Source organism: Propithecus coquereli, unplaced genomic scaffold (assembly GCF_000956105.1).
Source record: "Propithecus coquereli isolate 6110/MARCELLA unplaced genomic scaffold, Pcoq_1.0 Scaffold438, whole genome shotgun sequence".
Lineage (NCBI taxonomy): Eukaryota > Metazoa > Chordata > Mammalia > Primates > Indriidae > Propithecus > Propithecus coquereli.
In genome coordinates this window covers 361406-387813 of record NW_012150152.1, presented here as the reverse complement: position 1 = coordinate 387813, position 26408 = coordinate 361406, and the positions used below count along the sequence as shown (strand labels likewise).

The 26408-nt window shown below is 53.8% G+C and overlaps 1 protein-coding gene across 3 annotated transcripts in view; it reads right to left on the bottom strand.

Moving 5' to 3' along the window:
- Window positions 1-2563: 2563 nt before the first annotated feature.
- SUGP1 (SURP and G patch domain containing 1) overlaps window positions 2564-26408 on the bottom strand; it is a 31210-nt gene continuing 7365 nt past the window's right edge. For 2 of the 3 annotated variants that reach the window (XM_012654053.1, XM_012654055.1), the window contains 12 exons: window positions 24405-24508; window positions 22175-22402; window positions 20040-20163; window positions 19618-19718; window positions 18515-18638; window positions 14297-14652; window positions 6072-6178; window positions 5236-5413; window positions 4688-4794; window positions 3794-3939; window positions 3009-3138; window positions 2564-2715 (listed from right to left, as the gene is read on the bottom strand). In XM_012654053.1, the coding sequence (XP_012509507.1) occupies window positions 2689-2715; window positions 3009-3138; window positions 3794-3939; window positions 4688-4794; window positions 5236-5413; window positions 6072-6178; window positions 14297-14652; window positions 18515-18638; window positions 19618-19718; window positions 20040-20163; window positions 22175-22402; window positions 24405-24508 (1732 nt within the window). In that variant the 3' untranslated portion in view covers window positions 2564-2688. The remainder of the gene's footprint in view (window positions 2716-3008; window positions 3139-3793; window positions 3940-4687; window positions 4795-5235; window positions 5414-6071; window positions 6179-14296; window positions 14653-18514; window positions 18639-19617; window positions 19719-20039; window positions 20164-22174; window positions 22403-24404; window positions 24509-26408) is intronic. The other variant, XM_012654054.1, reaches the window with a different exon arrangement.

The window sequence follows — 26408 nt, the reverse complement described above, 5'->3', positions numbered from 1 at the left end:
GGCTCAAGCCATCCTCCTGCCTCAGCCTCCCGAGTAGCTGGGACTACAGGCATGCGCCACCATGCCCGGCTAGTTTTTTCTATATATTTTTAGTTGTCCGATTAATTTCTTTCTCTTTTTAGTAGAGATGGGGTCTGGCTCTTGCTCAGGCTGGTCTCGAACTCCTGAGCTCAAACGATCCGCCCGCCTCGGCCTCCCAGAATGCTAGGATTACAGGCGTGAGCTACCGCACCTGGTCTTTCAGCCAATTTCTTTCTATTTTTTTTTTTAGTAAAGACGGGGGTCTGGCTCTTGCTCAGGCTGGTCTAGAACTCCCGAGCTCAAACGATCCGCCCGCCTCAGCTTCCCAGAGTGCTAGGATTACAGGCGTGAGCCACCGCGCCAGGCCCACCGGAAGATTCAACTGGGGGAGGGGCTGTCTCAACGCAGGCGGCCCGAGTTGGGGGAAGGTCATTCCCAAGGGAAGGGGGTGAGATGAAGGGGTCCTAAGGAGGAGGGGGCTTCAAATTAGCATGTGGGGATGCAGCCAGTTTGGCGGAGTTTGGGAACAGTGTTCCTGGCAGGGGGACGCAGGCTCAGAGCTGAGCAGCAGGAAGGAGGCCCGCGGAGCTGGGGAGTGGTGCCAGGTGAGGCAGCTGCAGCTGCCAGGAAGGTTCTGAACCGCTGGGAGGAGGCTGGGCAGGCTCCAGGGAGCAGTGCAAAGAGAGGAGTTGGACCCGCAGGGGGCTGCCGCGTGAGGAGAGAATCAGGAAGCCGTCTCTGTCACCCCCTCCTACCAGCCTTGGACTCTGGCTCATGCTCACCTCCGCTCCCCTCCCATCCCTGGGGCAGCCCACACCCTGCGGTTGGGCACAGATTCTAACCCCCTTCCCCTCAGGGCCCCTCCTCCGTGCAGTGCCTTGGCCTTATGCCAAACAGGTCTGTCCAAGCCGGGCCATAAACCACAAACGGACTGACTCAATCGCTTCCCCACATGCCTGTCGCCCATGGGATAAAGTTCAGGTTCCTCACGCTGACCTTCCCCAACTCCAGCGGTGCCAATAATTCACAGGCCTGTTTTGTGTCTGCCAGACAAACCCTGTCATAAGCAGGTCGTCTCAGTGTCCCTCCTCCAGCCAGCCCTCGGGCCACCCCTGCCCCACTCGGGCCCAGGACACACCTGCACACGCACACAGCATTTGGAGGCCTCCTTCCCCCCCGACCCCTGGGAGCAAAGTCCGTGCCCTGTGCCTGGTGAGCCTCCAGGTCACTGGGAGCAGAGTGCCAACTTAGATAGCTGGGTGTCTGAGACTAAGCCCCAGGGCCCCCATCTCACAAACCACTGGCTGCCCAGAGCTAACACCCCCATGCTGAGGGCCCTGGCCCACTACCCTCTCGGTAGCCCATGCGTGGGGACCTGGGCCAAGCCCACCAGTGTGCTTTGGCCTGGCTCAGAGCCAGCATCCACGGAGGGGTGACAGGGTGCCCTGTCACCCCAGCCTCAGCTCTGCCACCGCCTCTTAAACCTCTTTGGTCCCAAGACCCCGTTAAGACACACGCCCCAGCTATCTCCACCCGGCACCCTGGCTCTTTTGGCAGCATTCGTCACTGCTCGAGATCACCTCAGCCTGCAGCCCAGCAGGCCGGCCACCTGGGGGCAGATGCTGTCCATCTGGCTCTGTCGGCACTCAGTGTTTGCTGAACGACTGTGAGTGCTGGCTGGCCCCACAGCCTGTGGATAGGAAGCCCCTGGCCCCCAAACAGCAGCGCCCGCTGGGTGTGTGGGGACAGCCTACTCAAAGCGGCTGGCACGCCAGCAGAGCCGGAGGGAATGCAGATTCCCAGGGCTGTGCCCCACCCACTGGCTCAGCAGCTGCAGCCGAACCAGATCCCCCAGGTGGTTTCTGCACAAGTCTGAGGCTCTGGCCCTGGGACAACGTGGGAAGTCTTGGCCCACACCTTGGCCTGGGCCACCCTCCTGCCTCAAAACCTCCAGCTCGGAGGCTGCCTCCCCCAGGCAGTGCCTGATGTGTCAGGATGGTGCAGCTGCCCCCAAAGGCGTGAGCCTCAGGGACTCACGTGCCCACCACACAGCAAGAGGGGCAGCCTCCGCTGCAACCACTGCTAGCTGTGGTGTGTGCGTGCTGAGCCCTGCCTGAACTGCCTGCCAGGAAGGTGAGGGCACAGGTGTGCCCTGAGGCCATGTGCCCTGCAGGTCTGAGGGCAAAAGCTGGACCCTGCGTGGAGAGCTCTCCCCAACCTCCACCTGTGGCATAGTGCTTGGCTGGGAGGTCCTGACACCCCTCTGGCCTAGGCGTGGCCAGGTCTCCAGGTTTACTGTCCCGAGAGAAGCCTCCTTTCTCTCCATCAGAGGGGGCTCTGAGGGTCCTCCACTCAACTGCAACCCAGACGGAGCAGGGACAGAGACCTCCCCCCAACCGGGGCAGACAAGGGGCTGGAGTGCTCTAGGACTTGTCAGGTGGCGGGAAGCCCTCGAGACAGCATCCGGCCCCACCTGCCCGGCCCAGCCCCGCTGCTAAGGAACTGGAGGGGTTGCCGGCGATGACAGGACCAGGCTGCTGCAGTGGGTGAGCACTGGGACTTTAAATCACAGCATGACACTTGTGACAACAGGAGGGGTGGGCAGAAATGCAGGCTGGAACATTCCACAGTCCAGGGATGGTCGGTCGGTGTGTTTCTCCAGAACACTCAGTAGTAAGGCCGCCTGGGATTATTCTATGGGAGGCAAAAAAGATAAAAAGGGGAGGGGCTTAAAGCTAAAGAGAGACAGCAGTTCCTCCTGTCCAGAACCTTCGAGGGGCAGCTGAGCTCACACTCCAGGGACAGGCTTGAGGGATCGGAGAGGGGCTGGAATGCAGGCAGAATGGCAGGGGTCACTGGCGAGACACGGCCTAGCTGAGCTGGGGAAGGGAAGGGACCCTTCTGTTATTACCACCGCCCACTACTGGTGACTGAGAAGAAGGGGCAGCCCGGCTGGAAGTGACAGGTGGGGAGCAGGGCCCACGCACCAGGGGGTTGGGCCGGAAACGGTAGGCCAGCATCATCCTTTTGCGGAAGGCCTCGTACTCATCATCCTCCTTGGAGAGCTCGGCCGGCCGGTCAATGCCAAAGCCGGCGCCGTCCACCGTGGTGGTGCCCCTGCAGGGAGGGGACAGGGCGGTGTGAGCAGGGGGCTGGGCTGCTGCCAGAGGAAAGGGGGATGCAGGGCCTGGACTTCAGGCAGGGAGGCCCCTCCTGGAGCTTAACCCTGGGGGCCTGGGCAGGGCTGGGGGACATCTGGGCAGAGACAAGCTTGCATCAAGAGAGGAGGAAAGAGGAGAAAAAAAAAAAGAGAGAGGAAGAAAGAACCCAAGGTGGCCCAGCCCCCAGCATCCCACACGGGAAGGAGAAGCCCACAGTGTAGGTTATCACAGCTGTAGGTGTGCACTGCTCAAGGACAGCCTCCAAGGGCAGCCGGGGGGGTGGGGCAGGGTGGGTACAGCCCTCAGAGCCAGGGGTCACGCCTGGGAGAGTTGTTGCTAGTTTCTGGGACTGGTTTCCTGCTCAAGGGGAATTTAAACAAGACCTTCACAAGGCAGGCGAAGCCAGCAGGCCCCAGGAGGGCCTGATCAGGGCTGAGGAGGACCAGGCCCGCACAGCCTCCTGCACCGCTGGCTTGTGTCTGCTGAGGGCTGTGCGGTGGGGTGCCGTGACCACCCAGGAAGAGCCCACAAGGAAAAAGGTGTAACATAACCGGGTGGGGGCAGGGAAGTGGCAGGGGAGCCTGTGACCTCCAGAGCTTGGCTGCACTCACTTGTTAACCGGGTTCTTGATGCCTTGGCCCTCCAAGCCCAGCCCCTCGCCCTCCTTCCAGCCCATCTTCATCAGCATCTGGTAGCCAATGTTCTCCACGGTTAGCTTGAATTCCTTGTACTCTGAGTAGTCAGGCTCGCGGCCCTCCTACAGGGCAAGGAGGCTGCTGTCACCCACCAGGACTGTAGCTATCCCTGGGCCAGAGCTCCAACCCACAAATGCGACCCCCCTCTCCCAATCTGCCTCCCTCTGGCCAGGTCAGAGTCCTTAAGAATAGACCAAGCTCCTTGTTCTTCTCAGAGGTTCCCAGGGCCTCAGCACCAGACTTAGCACCGAGCTCCCTGGTGGCCAAGTCAAAAGGGGCAAGACGATACATTCCACAGGCCTTATCAACCATGGGATACAGTGAGGATTCACTGGCAAAGAAAAGCCCTATGTTCGTGTTTTGAGAGCAATTTGTCATACAGATGTGGTCAGTGGGGTTACCACCTTGTCAGATGAGGTTATGGGATACAAAACAGTTTTACTATTAAAAAAAAAAAAAAAAAGACAGCACAGGATGTGCCACATCAGCCGTCTCTCCCCAGGAGCCCGGCAGCACGTTAAGGTCTCATTCTGGAGAGGCTAGTCTGTGGGGGCTTCAGCCAGAACTGCACTTAATTGGCTCCACTGGAAGCAGAATTTCCCCCTACAGCCCTAGGGAATGTTTCTGAAGCGGCAGCTGAGCTGCTCTTTGCTAATTCCCTGCACAGACGGCGTCTGTCATAAACAGATGCCTCCGGCAGCAAGAGGGCCAGGGTCCTACTGTGCGTGGGGGGGTACCCGAGGCCACTTCAGATGCCCACGGGACACAGCGGCTGCAGGAGGAGCTGGGGCTGGGGCCCTTCCTGCTCACCTTCAGGGCCTTGAAGGTCTCCATGAACTTCTCCAGCTCATCCGGAGGCAGGAAGTCTCCGATGAAGTGCTTGCCCCGGCCCATCTTCGTCAGCTGCTCAGCCCATTCTGCCCAGGGAGAGGGGAGGTGAGAGGGAGCAATGGGAGGCGGGGAGCGGGCCAGGTGGCTCCCAGGACTCAGGCATGAGTCTTAGTGGGAGCCTGTGGCCTCTCGGGAAGGAAGTAGCTAGCCTGTGACCCCAACCCAGGCCCTGCTCCCCCAGGAACCCCTGCCAAGCCTTCTGTTCAAATGTCAGTGAATGTGCATCGAGCTCCCCACCCCCGTCGGTCAGAACCACCCCCTTGTCACCCCTGAAGAAACTGAGGTACAGAGAGACCAAGTCTTACAGCCAGGGCAGGCAGGCTGGGGGTTGAACCAGGACAGAAGGATCCAGACCCAGGTGCCTTCCTGGATGGGTGAGGGGGACCACCTGGGCCCACAGTGCCCCAGGGGCAAGGCCCCACCCCACCTAAGCCCCCCACCCCGCAGCGCCTCCACGCCTGGCCTACCCCGCGTCTTGTCCATCTCCATGCGCCGCAGCTGGTGCTCCCAGGTGCCCAGCTCGCTGTCCACCTCCTCGTCACTGTCGTAGCCGTGCTGGTGCTGCTGCACCGCCTTCTCCCACAGCAGTTGCATGTCCTGCATCGCCCGCTTGTGCTGCATGATCATGTCGTACATCTGCTGCATCTGTGGGCATGGCGCACACCAGTGAACAAGGGCCCTGTCGCAGGCTCCGGCAGGCACTGAGTCCTGTGTTAGGACATGCCCTGGGTTCCTTACATCCCGGTGCCCACAGAGCATGGAGGGTCACTTGGCCACTGAATAAGGGCGGTCTGGGGTCCTGATCCCTGGGAGGGTCAAGGGTGGTGTGACAGGGCTGCAGGCCTGGAGGAGGGGACCGAAAGGCAGGAGCCTGCAGCTCCTTATGGGCAGCAGAGGCCACACACCTGGCCTAGGGCCCCCTGCGGAGCCAGGCCCTCCCACCAACATGGCCTAATACCAACCAGGCGGCCTCAGACCCCTCGGGGTGCCTGTGCTAACCAAGACCATCCCGAACCGGACACTGGAGGGAACAATGGAAGGAAAATATAAACACGGACCCCACTGTGGGGATAAGCCCTTGAGTGCGGTGCCTCCCAGGCGGCCCGAGGCCCTGGGCCCCACTACCCTTGGCAGGTGGCATGCCACTGACAGCTCCGCAGCACCTGCCTGCCCAGGAGCCTGCCCGGTCATTGTGGGCTCCGCCTGCATACAAGGACCCGGCGGGCACACGGACGCATCCGTGGTCACTGCACTGCAGCGAGGCAGAGGACGCTCCCCAGTCCCCCGTCCTCCGCGGCCTTACCTCCTGCTGCTCCTTTAGCTGCTTCTTCTGGGCATCTGACAGCTCTGTGACACCCACCAGACCCACAGGCTTCCCCTTCTCGTAGCCGAGCCCCTTGAGGTCCTGAACTGGAAACCGAAGACACAGAGAGTCAGTGAGCGACGCGTGCGCCCCGGCTCCTACTCTGGGGTGTGCTGCAGGTTCCACGTGTTGACAATGCCCGAGGCGCCCAGTGCAGGGTCCGCCGCACAGTGGGGCCCTCCTGTCACACCGTCGGCACATGTGCTGCGTACTGTTATGTGCACCCGTGTTGCATTTCCTGGTGACCTTTCCAAGAAGGCTCTAAGCACCTCCACATCGCACATGTGAACGCCAGGAATCGGAGGCTCCGGGCCTCACTCAGGGTCATGTGGATGACAGCTGACAGGACAGGGACCCTGCAAAGCCGGAGACATGAGAGCCGAGACAGGCGCGCGGGCGTGCCCGTGCACAGACTCACGTACACTGGCTCTCAGAAGGCACCCCCGGTTGCTGACACACGCAGTGTAAATGCACACAGATTCGGAGTCTGGCGTAAGACTCAGCTGTGCTGCTCCCTTCGGGGGAGGCAGCCAACCACCCTCGAAGCAGCTGACATTTAATTTGGCATCAGCTTTGGAACTGGGCTGGAGCCAGCAATGCTGATTCGTGGAGAGATGCTGCAATGGCCCCATCTGGGTGGCGGAAACAACCAGCCCTTAGGTGGTGGCTTCCTGGGGGAGAAGCCGGCCAGGCAGAGGGGGTGCAGAGGCCTCTCTGGGAGCGTGAGAAGAGCCGGGTCCTTCCAGGAATCGGCCATCGTTGCTCCTTGGCCCCACGACTGTACCCTCAATCCCTCCTAGAAGGTTTGCGGGGGCACCGAGGTGGGGGAGCCCGTGGTGAAGGCACAGGAGCCGAGGTCTGAGCGGCAGGCAGGTGAGGCTGCCCAGACACCCCTGGGTACATGGACCGGTGGGACTTGAACCTGAGCCTGAGAATGTGGACCTGGGACTGTCCCCTGGACCACAGGGGCGGCTTCTTCACCTACTGGCAGCTGGGGCAGGACCCTCAGGCTTTAGTGGGTGTCCAGCTGGGTGTCTCAGAGCTGGGGTGTGCGTGCGTCAGAGAAGCACCCAGATGTAAGCCTCCTCCTTGACAGCCAGCACCAGGGTTTGGCACTCGCATGGCCAACCGATCCTAGGCACCCGCAGCCTCAGCAAGTACTAGATCCTCGTTCAGTAGCTTTTCTCCTCAACCGAGAATCTCTGAAGCTCCTGGGGCCAGGGAAGAACTGAGCAAGAAACCGTCCTCAGAGGTGGCCAAGAAGCTAGCCACGGGACCTGGGTGAGCTGCCTTCCCTCGGAGTCCCGTCCTTCTCTTGCAATGGCAGGCGATAGTGCCAAGCTGTCCGTGCACCTGTGTGTCAAGCTCTGGCGAAGCGGGGGTTGGGGTGGGGAGATGTTTCTGCCCCCAGCGCAGGGGAGAGCCAGATGGCATGAGATGGCCGCTCTGCGTCACTGCCTGTCATCTGTAGAATGTGGTAACGAGAGAGACCACACCCCCCACCATTGTGGGCTTGCGGTAGGAAACAGAGACCAGGCCACATGCTGACCGTCCCTGAAACTGCTCTCAAGGAGGGAGAGGTGACAGGTGATTGCGCAAAATTGTGGCGATTATTATGCTTATCATCGTGTGCTTCCTGAGCTTTCTCTGGTAAGAAAGAATCCAAGTACTTTAAGGTTTAAGGCAGGTAGCAGGATCCATTCTTATGCTCTTTGCAGGAGACTCATTTCATTCAGATCCAAAGATACCCCAGGCTAGAGTGCAGTGGCATCATGATAGCTCACTGCAACCTCAAAACAAAAACAAACAAACAAAAAAAGATCCAAAGACACAAATACAGTAACTTAATGAAGGGGATCCTTCCAAGAAATGCATCCTTACGCAATTTCGTCACGTGAACATGAAAGGCCATACTTACACAAATCTAGAGGGTACAGCCTCCTACACACCTAGGCTACACGGTACAGCTGACCCTTGGACAACACAGGTGTGAACTGCATGGGTCCACTTATACATGGGTATTTTTCAATCAATAATATATTGGGAAATATTTTGGAGATTTGCAACAATTCCAAAAAATGTGCATATGAACTGTGTAGCCTAGAAATGTTGAAAAAATTAAGAAAAAGTTATGTTGTGAATGCATAAAATATACACAGATACTAGTCTATTTTATCACTTACTACCATAAAACAAATCTATTATAAAAAGTTAAAATTTATCAAAGCTGATGAACACAGACTGTACACAGCACCATTTGGTTGAGAGAAATGTAAACAAACATAAAGATGCGGTATTAAACCATGACCGCATCAAATTAACTGTAGCATATACTGTACTACTCCGATAATTTTGTAGCCACCTCCTGTTGCTATTGTAGCGAGCTCAAGTTGTCTCAAGCATTGGCTTAAAACACCACGTAACGCAGTCATCTGTGTGTGTGGGCAGCTCACCTTTCTAGGAAACTACATGTGGCAGAAAGAGTGATCTCTTGCAGTTCTCACATATTTTTCATTGCATTTAGTGTAACACTCTAAACCTTGAATAACAACATGGGACCGACACGAGGCACCACTAATGACGCTAGAAGGGCTGCCAAGCAGCAGTGAAAATGGATGTCCTAAGAAAAAGTTGAACTGCCCGACAGGTACTGTAGACCGGGGTCTGCAGCTGTGGTCACCCACCATTTTAAGATAAATGAATTGGGCATAAGGATCACTGTTTAAAAAAAAAACCTAAATTCATGAAGCTGTCTCTGCAGCTATGCCAGCAGGTGTAAAACCTTGCACTTCTTGCGAAAAACCTTTTTATCTCCTTTTGAAAATGCAGCTTTTATGTGGGTGCAGGATTGCTATGAGAAAGGCATACCTATAGACTCTAATATGATTTGAGAACAGGTGAAGTCGTTATATGACAACTTAAAAGCAAAAGGAAGGTGAAGGATCTAAAGCTGGAGAATTTAATGTCAGCAAAGGATAGTTTGATAATTTCACAAAGAGGTTTGGATTTTAAAATGTCAAGATAACAGGAGAAGCGGCTGCTGCCAACCAAGAGGCAGCAGATGAGTTCCCAGGTGCCATTAAGAAAATCATCAAGGGGGCCGGGAGCGGTGGCTCACGCCTATAATCCTAGCTCTCTGGGAGGCCGAGGCGGGCGGATTGTTTGAGCTCAGGAGTTCGAAACCAGCCTGAGCAAGAGCGAGACCCCATCTCTACTAAAAATAGAAAGAAATTAATTGGACAACTAAAAATATATAGAAAAAAAAAATAGCCGGGCATGGTGGCGCATGCCTGTAGTCCCAGCTATTCGGGAGGCTGAGGCAGGAGGATTGCTTGAGCCCAGGAGTTTCAGGTTGCTGTGAGCGAGGATGATGCCATGGCACTCACTCTAGCCTGGGCAACACAGTGAGACTCTGTCTCAAAAAAAAAAAAAAAAAAAAGAAAATCATCAAGGGAAAAAAGGTATCTGCCTGAACAGGTTGTTAATGCAGATAAAATGCTGGAAAAAAATGCCGCGAAGGACGTTTGTTGATAAGAAGAAAAGCGAGTGCAAGGACTGAGGCAGGTGGGACAGGCAGACGCCATTGCTACGGCGCAGACGCAGCTGCGTTTACGATCAGGACTTCTCGTCTATAAAGCTGCTATGCCCTGGGCCATGAAAGGAAAAGATAAACACCAGCTGCCAGTCTTCTGGTTGTATAACAAGGAGGCCTGGGCAGTGAGAACCCTTTTTCCAGATTGGTTTCATCAGTGCCTTGGCCTTAAGTCAGGAAGTACCTTGCCAGTAAGGGACTGCCTCTTAAAGTTCTTTTGATATTGGACCATGCCCTTGGCTGCCCAGAACCCATGAGTTCAAAGCGGTCTACTCGCCTCCAAACACACTGTGTCTAATCAAGCCTCTAGATCAAGGTGTCGTAAGAACGTTCAAGGCTCATCACGTGAACACAGTAGTCTACGGGAAGGATTGTCGACGCTGTGGAAGAGAACCCCACTAGAAAGAACATCATGAAAGTCTGGAAGGATTACACCATTGAAGATGCCACTGTTGTTACAGAAAAAGCTGTGGAAGCCATCAAGACCAAAACAATAAATGCCTGCTGGAGAAAACTGCGTCCAGATGTTGTGCGTGACTTCCCAGGATGTCAGTCAAGGAAATCATGAAAGAGATTGTGGAGATGGCAAAAAAGGGAAGGAGGGAAGGGCTTCAAGATACGGATCTTGGAGAAACTCAAGAGCTAATAGACACCACAGCAGAGGAACTAACAGAAGACGACTGGTGGAGACGAGTGCTTCCGAACGGTGCCAGATGAGGAAGAGGACGTAGAAAAAGCAGTGCCAGAAAACAAATCGACATTACACAATCCCGCAGAAGATTATTCGAGACTGGGTTGATGTCCTTCACAACGTGGATCCTTCCAAGACATGGCACTGAACCTAAAGCAAATGGGGGAAGAAAGCTTGATGGCTTTCACAGCTTTTTCTGAAACAACGTTCTAAAACACCACATAAAAACATTTTTTAGAGGAATGAAAAAGCAAGAAAGTCAGACAGAAATTCCAATGTATTTCCGTAAAGTTACACCAAGTGCACCGGCCTTCCCTTCTACCTCCTTCACCGCTTCTGCCTTTGCCAGCCCTGAGACAGCAAAACCAACCCCTCCTCTCCCTCCTCCTCCTCAGCCTACTCAGTGTGAACACCAGGGGGATGAAGACCTTTATGATGATCCACTTCCAAGTAATGAACAGTAAATACACTTTGTCTTCCTTTGATTTTCTTAATGACATTTTCCTTAATAACGTTTTTATCTCTAGCTTACTTCAAGGATACAGTATATAAAACATATAACTAGGCAGCAAACCTTTACAGCACGTTACTGTTCTGAATACTACAGGCAATTGTAACACAATAGTAAGTATTTGTGTACCTAAATGTATCTAAACAGGCCAGACACCGTGGCTCACATCTATAATCCTAGCACTCTGGGAGGCCCAGGCAAGAGGATCGCTTGAGCTCAGGAGTTCAAGACCAGCCTGAGCAAAAGTGAGACCCTGTCTCTACTAAAAAAAAATAGAAAAAATTAGCTGGGTATGGCAGTATATACATATAGTCCCAGCTACTCAGGAGGTTGAGGCAGGAGGATTGCTTGAGTTTAAGGGACTGCCTCTTAAAGTTCTTTTGATATTGGACCATGCCCTTGGCCACCCAGAACCCGAGTTCAAAGCAGTCTACTTGCCTCCAAACACACTGTCTCTAATCAAGCCTCTAGATCACGGCGTCATAAGAACATTCAAGGCTCATTTGCACACGGTAGTCTATGGGAAGGATTGTCAATGTACAGTACAGTAAGTAACGTGCTGTAAAGGTTTGTTGCCTAGTTATATGTATTATGTACTGTATCCTCAAAGTAAGTTAGAGACAAAAATGTTATTAAAGAAAATCATAAGGCCGGGTGTGGTGGCTCACACCTGTAATCCTAGCACTCTAGGAGGCCGAGGTGGGAGGATCGCTTGAGCTTAGGAGTTCGAGACCAGCCTGAGCAAGAGCGAGACCCCGTCTCTACAAAAAAAATAAAAAGAAATTATCTAGACAGCCAAAAATATATAGAAAAAATTAGCTGGGCATGGTGGTGCATGCCTGTAGTCTCAGCTACTTCGGAGGCTGAGGCAGGAGGATCGCTTGAGCCCAGGAGTTTGAGGTTGCTGTGAGCTAGGCTGACGCCATGGCACTCTAGCCTGGGCAACAGAGTGAGACTCTGTCCCCCCAAAAAAAAGAAAATCATAAGGAAGAAAAAGTCCCTTAGGAGTTTGAGGTTGTAGTGAGCTGTAATGATGCCACTGTACTCTCACCCAGGTGACAGAGTAAGACTCTGTCTCAAAAAAAAAATTATATACATAACTGAATAGAGAAAAGGTACAGTAAAAATAAGGTATTATAATCTTATGTGACCACCATCATTATGTGTGGTCCATTGTTAACCGAAATGTTGTCACACAGCACATGACCGCAGGCTGAAAGAGAAAGGATGGGAAAGGATACTCCATGCTCTCTCCATGAGAGCCGGGATAGCTATACTAGTATCAGACAAAACAGATCTTAAGGCAAAAAAAGTTACTGAGACAAATACGAACATCATATGTTGATAAAAGGTTTGATACAGAAAGAAGATATAACAATTATAAATGTACACAAACCTGACAACAGAGCCTGCAAGACACGTACAGCAAGAACTGACAGACCTGAAGGGAGAAACAGACAGTTGCACAGTGATAGCTGGAGATGTCAACGCCAAACTGTCAGCAAGGGACAGCACACCTGGACTAAGCGTCAGTAAGGACACAGAGGACTGAACAGCACCGCAAACCAACTAGACTTAACAGACATGTATACAGAATATGGAACTCAATAGCAGCATGCACAGCCTTCTCAAGAGCACATGGAACATTCTTCAAGATAGACCATTTAGCCTACAGAACAAGTTTTAATACACTTAAAAAGTGTGAAATCACATCAAATCTTTTCCCATCACAATGAACTGAAACCAGAAATCAGTAACAAGGAAAATTAGAAAATTCACAAATATGTAGAAATTAAAGAACACACTCTTTAACAACCATTGGATTAAAGACAAAATCACAAGAGAAATTAGAATATATTTAGAGAGGAATGAAAATGAAATTATAACATACCAAATTTTTTTTTTTTTTTGAAGAAAGGGTCTTGCTTTTGTCACCTAGGCTGGAGTGCAGTGGCATCATCATAGCTTAGTGCAGCCTCCAACTCCTAGGATCAAGCGATCCTCCTGCCTCAGCCTCTCAAGTAGCTGAGACCACAGACGTGTGCCACAATACTGGCTAATTTTTTTTTTTAATTTTTTGTAGAGATGGGCTCTTGCTGTGTTGCCCAGGCTGGTCTTGAACTGCTGGCCTCAAGGGATCCTCCCATCTCATCTTCTAAAAGTACTATATCACAGATGTGAGCCACTGTGCCTGGTCTAACACACCAAAACTTATAAAATGCGGCAAAAGCAGTGCTAACAGGAAAACTTACAGCTGTAAATGCATGTATTAAGAAAGAAGATCTAAAATCAATAACCTAACTATACACTCTAATGAACTAGAAAAAGAGCAAACTAAAGCCACTGGCAGAAGAAAGGAAATAATAAAGACTAGAATGGAGACAAATGAAATAGGGAACACAAATAGAGAAAAAAAAAAAAAAAAATCAATGAAACCAAAAGTTGGTTCTTCAGAAAAACATCAACAAAATTGACAAGGTGCAGATAGCCTAAGAGAAAATGAGAGAATACACAGCTACTAAAACCAGAAATAGGCCGGGCGCGGTGGCTCACACCTGTAATCCTAGCTCTCTGGGAGGCCGAGGCGGGCGGATTGTTTGAGCTCAGGAGTTCGAAACCAGCCTGAGCAAGAGCGAGACCCCGTCTCTACTAAAATTAGAAAGAAATTAATTGGACAACTAAAAATATATAGAAAAAATTAGTCGGGCATGGTGGCGCATGCCTGTAGTCCCAGCTACTCGGGAGGCTGAGGCAGGAGGATCGCTTGAGCCCAGGAGTTTGAGGTTGCTGTGACCTAGGATGACGCCACGGCACTCTACTCAGGGCAGTAGAGTGAGACTCTGTCTCAAAAAAAAAAAAAAAACCCAGAAATCAAAGGGGAGCTAGTACTGTTATTCATGACTAAAAATGAAATATAAATAAAACCATAAGAAAATACTCAGAACTGTGCACCAACAAATTAGATATCCTAGAAGAAGTAGACAAATTCCTAGAAACATAGAAACTACCAAAACTAACTCGAGAAGAAATGAAAAATCTGAATAGAGTTATACCAAGTGAGGAGATCGCATCAGTAATCAAAAACCTCCCAACAAAGAAAAGCCCAGAATCAGATGGCTTCACCGGTCAAGTCTAGCAAACGTTTAAAGGAAGAAAACACGAATTCTTCTAAAATGCTTCCAAAAACCCAAAGAGAGAACATTCCCAAATTTATCTATGAGGCTAGTATTGCTGTGATGCCAAAGCAAGACACAAAGACATTACGAGAAAAGGAAAATATAGACCAATACTCCTTATGAACATAGATGCAGAAATCTTCAACAAAATGCTAGGCAACCAAACTCGCCAGCACGTTAAAAGGGTGAGCCCACCTGACAGAGGTGAGGGAGAGGCGTCCACGTCCTTCTGCACCAGCTCAGCAGGTGGCAGCTCCACCTTGTCCTCTTCGGGCCCCCACCGGCTCTTCCGCTTCCTCTTCACAGTGGCTGCGGAGGCTGGCTTCCCGGGGGCGGCTGGAGAAGGGGTGACGGCAGGCACAGGGGTGGATGAGGCAGGGCAGGTGGTGGCCGGGGGCAAGGACCCTGACAGGGCCTCAGGAGGGGACTTGTGCTTCAGGCTGGGGTCAGGTGCCGTGAGGGTGCCCATGGAGCCGGCCTTGGCTTTCCGGAACTCCTCCAGCTGCTGCCGGTAGTACTTGTACCCTTGGCTGTTGGGTTCATACAGAAAGCTGCAAAGGAGAGTTGGGGGGTACGCCGTCAGCGGGGCCTGAGCCCCTGTCCCTGATTCCAGGCAGGCACAGCTCAGGCCTTGTACGCCCACGTTGGCCAGGGGCACGGTCTCCACAATGACCTGGCCTTCTAGACCTCAGTGGCTGCTGGCTCTTGAAGAGGAGCAGTGTGATGTGCGCACAGGCTCTTGTGATGTCCTTCCTTTGAGCTGTGGGCCACTCCAATCCCCATCCCAGTCTTCACCAGGTGCCACCACACTGTCATTAATCCCCCTGCTTTGAAGGGAAAGGGGCAGATGCCCTCATGCCCTCCCCAGATTCCTAAGAAAAGTAGGGCCTTCACACAGTAAAGTCCTGAATTGTGGGGAGACACCGGAAAGGGCGTAGCCGACCTGTCCCAAACCTGACAGCTTCTCCAACTCATCCCCAAGAGGGTTAACAGCAGACGGAGCCAAAACAGACACTGAGACCGGTGAGCTAGGTTCCACCTATACCTCAGGGCAGGCAGCCTCAGGGCAGAGCAGGTGGCACTGAGTCCAGAGCTGGGTTCCGCACCTGCTGGTATCTCTCAAACTATACATATCCTGAGCCAGCAGTCCTGCCTCTGGGGTCCATGCCAGAGGGCAGTCAGGCCCAGCTGCACGCGGCAAAACGCTGGGAGACCTCAGTGTGTGCACAGCCCGTGTCGCACAGCCCTGCACAAGGAGGCAGACCTGCACTTATGAATCTGGAGGGACAGTCATAGCACAATATTGTGCTACTAAAGCAAAGTGTGGGCCGGGCGCGGTAGCTCACGCCTGTAATCCTAGCACTCCAGGAGGGCTGAGGTAGGAGGATCGCTTGAGACCAGCCTGAGCAAGAACAAGACCTCGTCTCTACTAAAAATAGAAAAATAAGCCAGGCATGGTGGCGCCTGTAGTCCCAGCTCTTCAAGAGGCTGAGGCAGGAGAATCGCTTGAGCCCAGGAGTTTGAGGTTGCAGTGAGCTGTGATGATGCCACTATACTCTAGCCTGGGCAACAGAGCAAGACTATCTCTAAAAAACATAAATAAATAAAAAGGAAAGTGTAGGGTCAAGGTGCTGTGCACTCCTTTTGTATATGACAGCAGCAAGAGAACCCATTGCTTCTGTGTGCCTGTGTGAGCCTCTGTGTCTCCAGCCCCGCTAACATCTGGTACTTCGGGAATGTGGGGAGGGGAGACGGGGAGATGGCGGCAACTTCCTTGTTTTCCTGGGTCATGGTACAAGCACGGCCAGGTGACATAAAAGCAAGGAACTGTTCAAGAGGGAAGGGAGCACTTGGCCAGATTTGAAAAAGACATCCAATCGCCAGGAGAGTTCAGACATGGATTTAAAACCAAGCTGGGGGGATTCGCCTGCCCAAGTAGGTGGGGAAGGGGTGGGGCTCCTCTGGCTCATGCTGGGTATCATCCCAGCTGCCTCCAGGCTGCATCAGAGACCCTCCCAGAGGGTCTGCCCACCTGGGAGGGGGTAACAGTGGCCACCCAACAGTGGGCCTATGGGGGCGAGGGTGGGCAGAATCCCCCACCTAGCACAGGGCTTGGGTGCAATCACATGCAGGGGACTCCCCTCTAGTAGGATTAATCCCATCCTGAGTCCAGGGATAACCACTGTTAACACTTTGGGGTCTCTCCTTCCAGTGTTTTTTTCAGCGCAGATTTATCTGAACAGAGCTGTGATCTTATTGTACGCGACCTGATTTTTTAAAAAAATTCCTTATTTAACCCAACAACACGAGCCTTTCCCGTTACAACAGCGAAGCCATGCTCGGTTTCCTCACCCCTAAGGACCAGCATGCTGGTTGCTGGATCATGCGGGTGCCTTCCAATGGCTGTGTATTCCACTGGGGAGATGCATTTACAGAGTTTAGCCCCCTGAGGTTGGACATTCAATTTGTTACTGATTTTTTTCACTACTATGGCTGAGGCTGTATCTAACATCATTTCTGGGGACGCATCTCAGAAGGCGGAGGGTGACTGGTTGAAGGACTGGCTGTTCCCAGCTTCTTTACAACCATGGAGTTGTTACGAACTGGTTCCCAAAGCCACCAGGGAGTGCCCGACCCACGTGAGGAAATCAGGGACAGGAATAAGCCTGAGCAGCAGAACATGAAGTGGCTATTAGATTTGGGGCTGAGGGAAGGCACTGCCAACCACACGTGTCCGTCTGGCATTTCTGTGCTTCAGGGTTGACCCCACGTGAAGATTAAACAGTTTGCTTGGTACAAACCTGCACACCCTGCTAGGGCCTGGATACCTGATTGCCCCTCCCAGTTCTTTCCCAGTCTGGCCCTGGCCTCACTGGTAAGCCTGGGTTGGAGGTCCCTTCCCCGCTTCTCCTCTGGCCACCCCGGGCACCCACTCCTGGCAACCTCCCCCAGCCCAGCCACACCTACCCAGCTGGCATCCACCAACAACATCCCCTGGGCAAGAGGAGGGACAAACAGGAGAACTTGGAGCTGCCTGCACCAACATCTCAGTTCTGACATTGGGGAAAGGCTGGGCCAGAGCTGCTGGGCCCTGGCCCCCTCTGACCCAGCAGGGCTGCCTGGGCATGAGGCCTGGAATGGAATTCCATAACCTCATCTGCTTTTCCTGCAATGGCATTCCAGTCAGTGTCTACCTACAGTGGCTAAATTAAACTATGCTTCTTACTGTGTTCAGCATTATTAACTAAATAACTATAACTAGGTAAATGAAGAAAAGATGCAGTGACTTAGAGCAGACTATTAACTCAACATTGGTTTGGGTGGCACAGAGTTATATCCCACAGCTCGACAGTTATCAGGGCAAGCCTGGGATTCCAGATGTCCAGGGAGGGCCTCACGGCCCAGGCAGATCCCCCTCCTGACCTCCAGACCCACATATTCCAAGGGCCCTGTGAGGCCTCCAGGCCACCCAGGTACCAGACTCAGACACACCTGAGCCCCCACGAAGAGCCCTCTCCCTGTCCCAGCCCCCACATGCCATCAGCTCCACCTCCTGGTGGCTGCCCACTGCCCCAATCTGCCTGGCCCTGGCCTGGCCACGTCTGCCCACCCTCCGTGACGTCATCCCTGTGACGCTTAAAGTTGCTGAGCCAACCAGCCCAGACTCTGTTGTTCCTGTACTTTTTGTTACGTGCCATGATGTCTCCTCACTGAGTTGGGAATTGTGTTACATGGGCCCGAAAACGTCCTCGCACAGGCATCGCCCCCACGCTGTGCTCAGTATCCTATCCGCCTCCCAAGCACGACTCTGCCGGCCACTGCCCTGCAGCAGCCACAGCCCCCAGGCACCCACCAGCCTCCCCCAGCAGAGTGGACGCCGAACCCGCCTGTTGAATGAATGAGCCAGTGAACACAGACCCAGCCTGAGGGATGGGGTATCACCATGTGCATGGCCAGGGACAGCAGGGAGGCTGGGCTGCTTGTCACTCACCAGCCTTACTGTAGAACCTGCACAAAAGCTGGGGGATCCCCCTCTGAGATCCCGAGATCCCACAGTCCCTGCCACTCCCCTGGTCATAAAGGGGAGACCCCGAGAATGCACATGGAATAAACAGCTCTGTGAGTTTCCACCGGAGACCCCGGCCTGCCCCAGCCAGGCGCTGCTGTGTCACAAAGGCCCCAGAGGCCCCCGTGCCTGCCTCGGAGACCTTGCGAGGGTACTGATGTGTGCTTGGGAAATGCCTGTGGGGGGTGTCCTCAGGGGGCAGAAAATCCCAGATTCGAGTCTCGGCCCTGCCAGCTTCTCGGTGTGGGACCCTAGCGGGTGGCTGAACCATGCTGGGCCCCATTTCCTCATCTGCAGGGGGGCCGTGGCCAGGGCTTGGGTCACCTCTCTGGCGGGCCCCCCCTTACCTGAAGGCCTGGTTCTCGCGGTTGTTCTGGAGGGCGATAGTTTCCACCTCGGGACCCCCGTCTGCTATGAACCTGGCCAACTTTTCTGCAAGGTTCTTGGCCTCTTCATCCTCTGGGGGTGAAACTTTAAGCAGGCTGTCAGTACTGGGCTCAACTCACCACACCCAACAGCCTAATTTCTGCTAAGAACCCCACAGGCAAGAAGTGGGATTTAGTTTAGGAACGATGCAAAGAGAAACAGGCAAATGGGAATCAGATTACTGCACTGGGACCGAACGCCAGAGTTAACATTACATTACAGCACAGCTCAAGCCCCATGCCCACCCCTCCCACCCTGTCGGTCTCCTGGGCCTTGGACTTGAACTGGGAGGGATGAGGACGTGTAGGCAGGTCTGGGCTGGGCAGGAGGGGAGATGGGAGCCTCTGCCTGAGTTTTTCTGCTAGGGGTTATTCCTGTCTGTCATGGGGGGGAGGGTAGCCCTCCTCTCCCGGGAGAGGTTCAGGGCAAAGGGCTGTAGGAGACACAATGAACAGAGTTCTGTGGCCCACGCTGGGCCCAAGCATCAATCCCCGCACTGCCCACCAGCTCCCGGCTGGCATTTTACGTCATTCCAGCTGCAGACCGGCCAGCACCTCCCCGCTCCCCCAAAATTCATCCCACTGGAATCTCCCCAGCTGTGTCTGTCCCTTGGCCCTCCTCCCCTAGGGTCAGGCACTACACTCATCTAGCTGTGTCTTTAGTGCCCAGTGTGAAGCTGGGGCTCATTAACACTTCTTAAAATAACAACGAACCAACAAGCAAGCGTGCCCTGTTTACATGCAGGGAGTTGATCCCCTGGATGTGACCTTAATGCACCCAGAGCACCCACGCGCGAGGCCTGTCACTCACACTTCACCCAGTCCTCAGAGCACTGGCAGGGAGGGTAGCGACAGCCCCATCTGCAGGGTGACCCCAGCTGCCTTGGAGGGCACAGGCCTTGACCGGGTTGCCACTGCACCCCACCCCATCCCACTGTGGCCTCCAGGAACCCCCCGATTCCACATGGGGGCATGGTATGTCTGCATGCCTCCCCCAGAGCCCCCTGCCCCCACTGTCCACCTACCTTTCTGAGAGGCTGCCTGCGACTTCTGTGCTTCCTTTCTTATCTCAGCCACCTTCTTTCTGTAGTAGAGGAATTCCCTGCTATTCTTATCGTGCAAAAATCTGCAGGGGGGAAGTTTGCAAAAGACAGGGGAAGATGAGCGTCTCTGGCGGATGCAACAGCGGATGCAACCGAGCGGCTTCTGTCGTGCAAAAGCAGGCTGGCAAGCAGAGATGCTGGACAGGACCCAAGAGCAAGTCTCCGTGCCCCACAGGAGCCCCTCGCCACCTCTGGGGTGCATCGGAGAGCACCTGGGGCAGCATCGGCACGTGAGTGCAAACACCGAGCCCTAGTCACAATGAGTTCTCGAGCACACCCGCATGTACGGCCGTGCAGCAAACGGGTTAAACGGCTGAGGCCCTCCCGCTCCCGGAGATACTTACGAAAACGCTGGGTTATCCTTGTAGTCCTCCATAGCTACTTTTTCTAACTCGGGGCCTCCTTCTGCCACAAAGCGGGCCAATTTCTCTATCACTTTCCGAGTCTCGGCTCCCTCTGGGGGTGAAACTTTAAGGAGGCTGTCAGTACTGGGGTTCAACTCACACACCCCACAGTCAATAGGCACACTCTCTCTACGGACCACAACGACAGGGGTGGGGGGAGAAGAGCGTGAGATGCAGGAGGTTGTTGGGCGTCCCGGGTCCAGGCACAAAGCACACCATGCCGAGGGGGTTCAGTCTCAACTGTCTCTGTGAGACACACTGGGCAGGAGAGAAGCGAGGCCGTGGTGGGCCCCAGGCGGGAACCCGGTGGAAAACACATCCAGCCTCCTCTGGTTTTTTGGGGAGGGGAATGTTTAATTCTTTTCTTTATTTACCAGTTTTCGGTATAATACATCGGTTCCCTTTCATCCTTCAAAGATGACACATTCGTTTTTAAAAATATCATTACGAACTCTGATTTAAACACATTGGGTGGGCTTTCAATCCGAGGCAATTAATGTCATCACAGAAGCTCTGTGGCCGGTGGAGCCTCTTCAAGCTCGCTCCTGAGAGCTTTGGACATGACCCCAGGAAGTCTCTGACGGCCTCCTTGCCATCTGCTGGGACAGGGCGCTCCAGGATCATCTCATACACTTCCTGCCCCGACCCAGAGCCAGCCATTTCTCCAAGAAGTCCTGGTTCCCGTTAGTGAGAAACTGTGTCTCCAGACCACCATCTGGGCGCTAGGGATGTTCACTGCAACGGGCTTAATCATTATCTTGGGGCCTTTTCAGTGAACAGAGCTATAAAAATATATTTTTATATATGGATTAGCTTCCCCTTCAAGCCACATGGAACTTGCTTTTGCATTTTTCACTGGCCTGTTTCTGAGCCTGCGAGTCTGTCAGCCACTATATGGATCACGTGGCTTTTATGAGACTTGCAGGAGGAATTTCACACTGGCAGCCAGCGCCTGGCAACTGGGCTTAGATGCCAGACCTGTGGCTAGCCGTATTCCCCTTGTTGCCTGGGCTCCTGGGAAGCACAGGGTGTCAGGCGGAAATGTGGCCCGAGGAGGGCCTTGTGAGATACCAGGGGCATCCCATACCCACCTCTCCCCGGCCTCACCCTCCTCCCACGTTTCCAGCAACAAGCCCAACCTGGCCGCTGTTTACAGAACAGGTGCGTCACTGAGGCACGTGGCCAGCAGACCATAACAGGCCTCGCGGACCATGACCCCCTGTAAAGCAGCAGCTCCTGGCAGGCATTGCTGGAGCTGCCAGAGCACCTCCCAAGGAAAGGACCCTGCCCAGCTCCATTCTGGCCCCGGATCTGCTCAGACAGAGCCAGATCTCATTCAGAACTAGGGGTCTCAAAGCTGTCACAGCACAACTACATGGTCACTTCAGCCTGTCCTTGCTGTCAGGTGACAAGACTGTGTCGGCCAGCCCTCCGCGTGGCACAGGTGTCGCCGTCCCATTCTGAACGTGGATGGGGCTGGACTCGCCAGGAATGCTGCCCCTGCCCCCCACCCTCCTATGCCTCGGGGACTGGACAAGCTCCCCTGACACCAGGCCTGTCCTTCCCCAGGGCAGGAGAGAGAGCCCTCCAATCTGCACTCGTGCCTCTGGCCTACGCTGGTGGGGACACGTCACCCACAGTGAAGAGCCCCACAGTGAAGAGCGGCGCTCTGGAGCCTTGAGCGCTAGGGGGTGTTTGCCCAGGCAGGGGAGCCTCAGACACTCCTCCCCGCCTGGCTAACAAGAAGGGACACAAGGCTGCCCTTCCCGAGGGAACGCTTCTTTAGAGGGGCCACATGCCCATGCCCAGGCTAGGGACGAGCCACGTGAGTGGACAATGGTTCCCGCTGCTCCCAGGATGGAGCCCATGCTCTGATGCCTGGGGACCTTCCCGAGGCTGCTCCCCAGGCCCTTCCCCGCACCCTCCTTTGCTCTGCTCACCTCAGGGGCCCAAGGCTCAGCCCCAAGGCCTGGAGGCCCCAACCTCAATCCCAAGTGCTCCACACCCCAGCTGCGCTTGCCCCACTGACCGGGGATCAGCTGGTGGAAGGAGGGGTAGTACCCCCCGCAACTCACCTTTGATCTCCAGCCACTGCTCGTAGTCCTCCTCCTCGTCCTCGTCGGGGGACTGGAAGACGCTTGGGCGGTGTGCCACGGGCAGCTGCTTGGCGTGTGAGTAGTTCTTCACCTGGCCCAGCGCGCTGCCCAGCCCCAGGCCCGTCCGCTTGCTGATGAGGAAGGGCCTCTTCCCGGTGCTGGGGGCGGGCGTGCTGGGAGGGGCGCTGGCTGCGCTGGGGGGCGCATCTGGGATAGAAGGAAGGATACAGGACCTCAGGGTCTGCTGGGCACATCTCCCCGTTTCCCACCAAACCCAAGTGCTGTGGGCCCCAGGGGGCTGGGTCTTTGGCTTCTAGCGCTCAGAGACAAGGCAACCCTCCTCTTACAGGTGGTGACACAGAAGCTCAAAGAGGAATGACTTACGGTCCCACAGCCACACAAGACAAGCATGGGGCTCCGCAGGCACCTCGACCATGCTGCACCCACGGCCCAGCGACATGTCGGCTCTTCTGGACAAGACCTGGGCCCTCGAATCCTGCCTTACAACCCTTCCCTTGATGGTCTGTGGTGAGGCTGCCTGGCCAGAGCCAGCCTGTTGGATGTTCTCGGCCTGACACCCGGCCGGCAAAGGACTCAAACCACCCTTTCTCACTCTGTGTGGACGAATCTGGCCTTGCTTTAACTCTTCCTCGCCGTTGCCTAGGAAATCCAATGAAGGCCGAAGACCGCCTATCTCACCAGCAGTGTCCACAGCAACAGTGCACTTGAACCGCAGGGCCGCTGACACAGACCGGTTTCCGTCGGTCTGTGATTCCCACACCTGGTGTGTCCCGCCGTGTCTGTGAGCCAGGCTGCCCCTGACCTAGACAGGGTCCCAATCCTTGCACGAGGGTTGCCACCCAGTGGGGAGGGCTGGGGACTCCCCTGGGTTGCTGACAGCAGAGCCAGGTCCAGAAGACCCGGAGAACAGCCACTCTAACCCAAGCCCAAGTCGCCTCAAGAACCCACAGTGTGGGAGCGCTCACAGCTAGATGCGAGGTGGGTGTTGATGGGAGCGGTGCCTGCTGGTCCAGCGGGGAGCAGCGCCGTGGAATAGCAGCCCCCTGCCCCGACCTCGAGACCCGGCCCACTGCTTGTGTCACAGGCTAGCTCTGCACTTACGGCTTTGTCTTTCCAAGCCTCAGTTTCCTCAATGGAAAGAGGGATTGATAACTAGCTGCTTACGAAAGTTGAATTCAACAAAGGAGATTTACATGTACTGTCTAGATCTAAAACATATTATGTCAAGTAGAGAAAAAAAAGGCATGGAACAAAACAAGAAATGCACAAGAAATGTCATCTTCTGTGCAAATGGTCAAACGTCTGAAATAATGCCACATACTCCTCGAGTGAGAGGATGACAACAGGGCTGTCAGAACACGACAATTTGTTGACAGTGGTTTCCTATAAGACGGGGGAAGAGAAGGACTTCCACTTCCTGTGGTGTTTTTCGTTGTTAAATAAAAAAGATAAATATAAATGACAAATGTCGTATCATAAATTCCGAGTGGAGACAATGCTACGTGTACTGTCAAGTGTCTTTCAGAGAGAAACACAGAGGCAGGGACAAGCATCCCTCTGGAGGATTCAGCAAGAGGACAGGCACTGCCTGCCTGTACAGCGCCCGGGACGTGGCAGGAGCCAAGTGTCTGCATTCCCTGGCACAAGGGTGGTACTCAATAAATTCGAGTGCCCCTGTGATAATCGTTGGGTACCCATGGCCACCTCCAGGCCACCCGCCCACCCTGCACTTCCACCACAGAAGGCCTTGGAACCTGCTATCCTCTGACACAGCTTGCGTGTCTTAGGCCAGCCTGGCGCCTGTGCAGACACTGTCTGCAGAAGGCCCGCTCTCCCCTGCTGGTGGGCTCAGGCTGACCCAGCTAGGAGACACCACCCCCACATCCTCCCCTTTCCCCAGGTTGGCCTCACCCTCACCTACCCACTTGGGGGGGGTCCCACAGCCCTGAAGAGGGCTCGATCATGGCCCCGACCCCCTGGACTGAAATTTGTCGTCTGCATCTGCTTCTACGGGGTAAGCACCATGAGGGGGGTCTGCGCTTGCCCTCTTGGTATTTGGTGCGGGGATGGGCAGAACAAGAGTGCTCAACTATCTCAAGGCGGGAGGGATCTGTCACTTCCAACGTACCCAGCGATCCCCAGCAGGATATGCAAGGGCAGCGCAAGGGAAGGGAGTGGCTACACTCACCTGTGCTTGTCTGTGCCTTCTGCAACTTCAGAAACTGCTGCAAGAAGCTACCGTCGTTGGCAAACTTGTTGGAAACACAGGAAGAATTGTGGGTGTTCGCAATTCTGGAACCAAGACAGAGGACGGAGAGGGTGAGATGGCCAGTGGAGACGCAGATGCTCTGCCCATCACGGCTCCACACCCACTCTGGTGTTTTTGCCTACGATCCAAAACTGGCCCCTAAGATGTCTGGGAACTTACTACCAAGTGCACAGAGCAGGCATCACCGTAGTAAGCTGCGAACAGTCTTGTGCTGATACCAGCAATACCACATATACTTAGATTATCTCTGCCTGAATACCGACCCTCTGGGTCCAAATGGTCCCCTGACAAGATGGTTCTTGCTATCCCCCTGCGCAGCATCTATCCTACCTTGTTAGTTAATTAGCGATTTGATACAGACCCAGATATCTGTCTCCCTGCTAGACTTTAGAGCTCTCCCAGGCAGGGCCCATGTGTCTTCAGCCACGCATGACCACAGCTCCAAGCCAGAAGCAGTGAGCGCTTCTGTAGGCACCACAGCAATCCCTTGGTGGGGGAAATTCATATTTTACTCTTTCTCTATTTTTTTGCAAAGAGTATATTTTACTTTTTTAAAAAAATTTATTTTTAACAAATCAACACAAAAGCACACCCAGAAGCCTAAATATGTTTAATGCAAATTTATTTTCCCCTGTCATGAAAGTAACAGAGGTTCATGGTGGAACAAATGGAAATGCAGAAAAACAGAAATACAGAAAGGAAAGGGGAAAAGGCTCCCAGCTCAAAACATACCACGCTGACCCAATCTCAGAAATTCCTCCTACAGGGCCAGGTGTGGTGGCTCATGCCTGTAATCCTAGCATTTTGGGAGGCTGAGGCAGGAGGATCGCTTGAGCCCAGAGGAGTCTGAGACCAGCCTGGGCAATAGCAAGACCTCATCTCTACAAAAAATAACACTTAGCTGGGCGTGGTGGTGTGCACTCGTAGTCCCAGCTACTCCAGAGGCTGAGGCAGGAGGATCTCTTCAGTCCAGGAATTGGAGGCTGCAGTGAGCTATGATGGTACCACTGCACTCCAGCTCAGGGGACAGAGCGAGACCCCTTTTCAGAAAAGAAAGAGAGAAAGAAAGAGAAGGAAGGAAGGAAGGAAGGAAGGGCTCAGGGGACAGAGCGAGACCCCTTTTCAAAAAAGAAAGAGAGAAAGAAAGAGAAGGAAGGAAGGAAGGAAGGGAGGGAGGGAGGGAGGGAGGAATTTCCCCCACATACTGCTTTCTACAATAGCATGACACTGTACAATATGGACGTACACAATAACTGGGAAAAACTCACAGAGCCCACAGGTCTAGCTTTCTTCCTTTAAGTTTTATCCTCCTAGGCATCTGTTCTCATGAGCTAAAAATGGAAACCAGCTAAAGAGTCAGCAAGAGACTGGTTAAATTATGGGCCAACCACACGGCAGACTGGACAGCCCTGAAAAGTTAACATTATAGACAAAGCAATCAAATACAATGTTAAAGGAAGAACAAAAAGGCAAGATATAAAACAATATCTACAGTGTGGTCCTACTTAAGTCAAAATATATTTTGGTAGAGGCAGGGTCTTGCTAAGTTGCCCAGGCCAATCCACACCCAGCTCAAAATACATTTGTCAGAAAACCACACCAAGGTGCAATCTGCACTCACCTCTGGGTTGGTACATTATGAGTGATTTTGGTTTTTCTTTTTTGTTTGTTTTCTTTAGAGATAGGGTCTCCCTCTGTTGTCCAGGCTAGACAGAGTGCAGGGGCACGATCATAGCTCAGTGTAACCTCAAACTCCTGGGCTCAAGGGATCTTCCCATCTCAGCCTTCTGAGTAGCTGGGACAACAACCACACCACCATGCTAGGCTAATTTTTAAAATTTTTTGTGGGCCGGGCGCGGTGGCTCACGCCTGTAATCCTAGCTCTCTGGGAGGCCAAGGTGGGCGGATTGTTTGAGCTCAGGA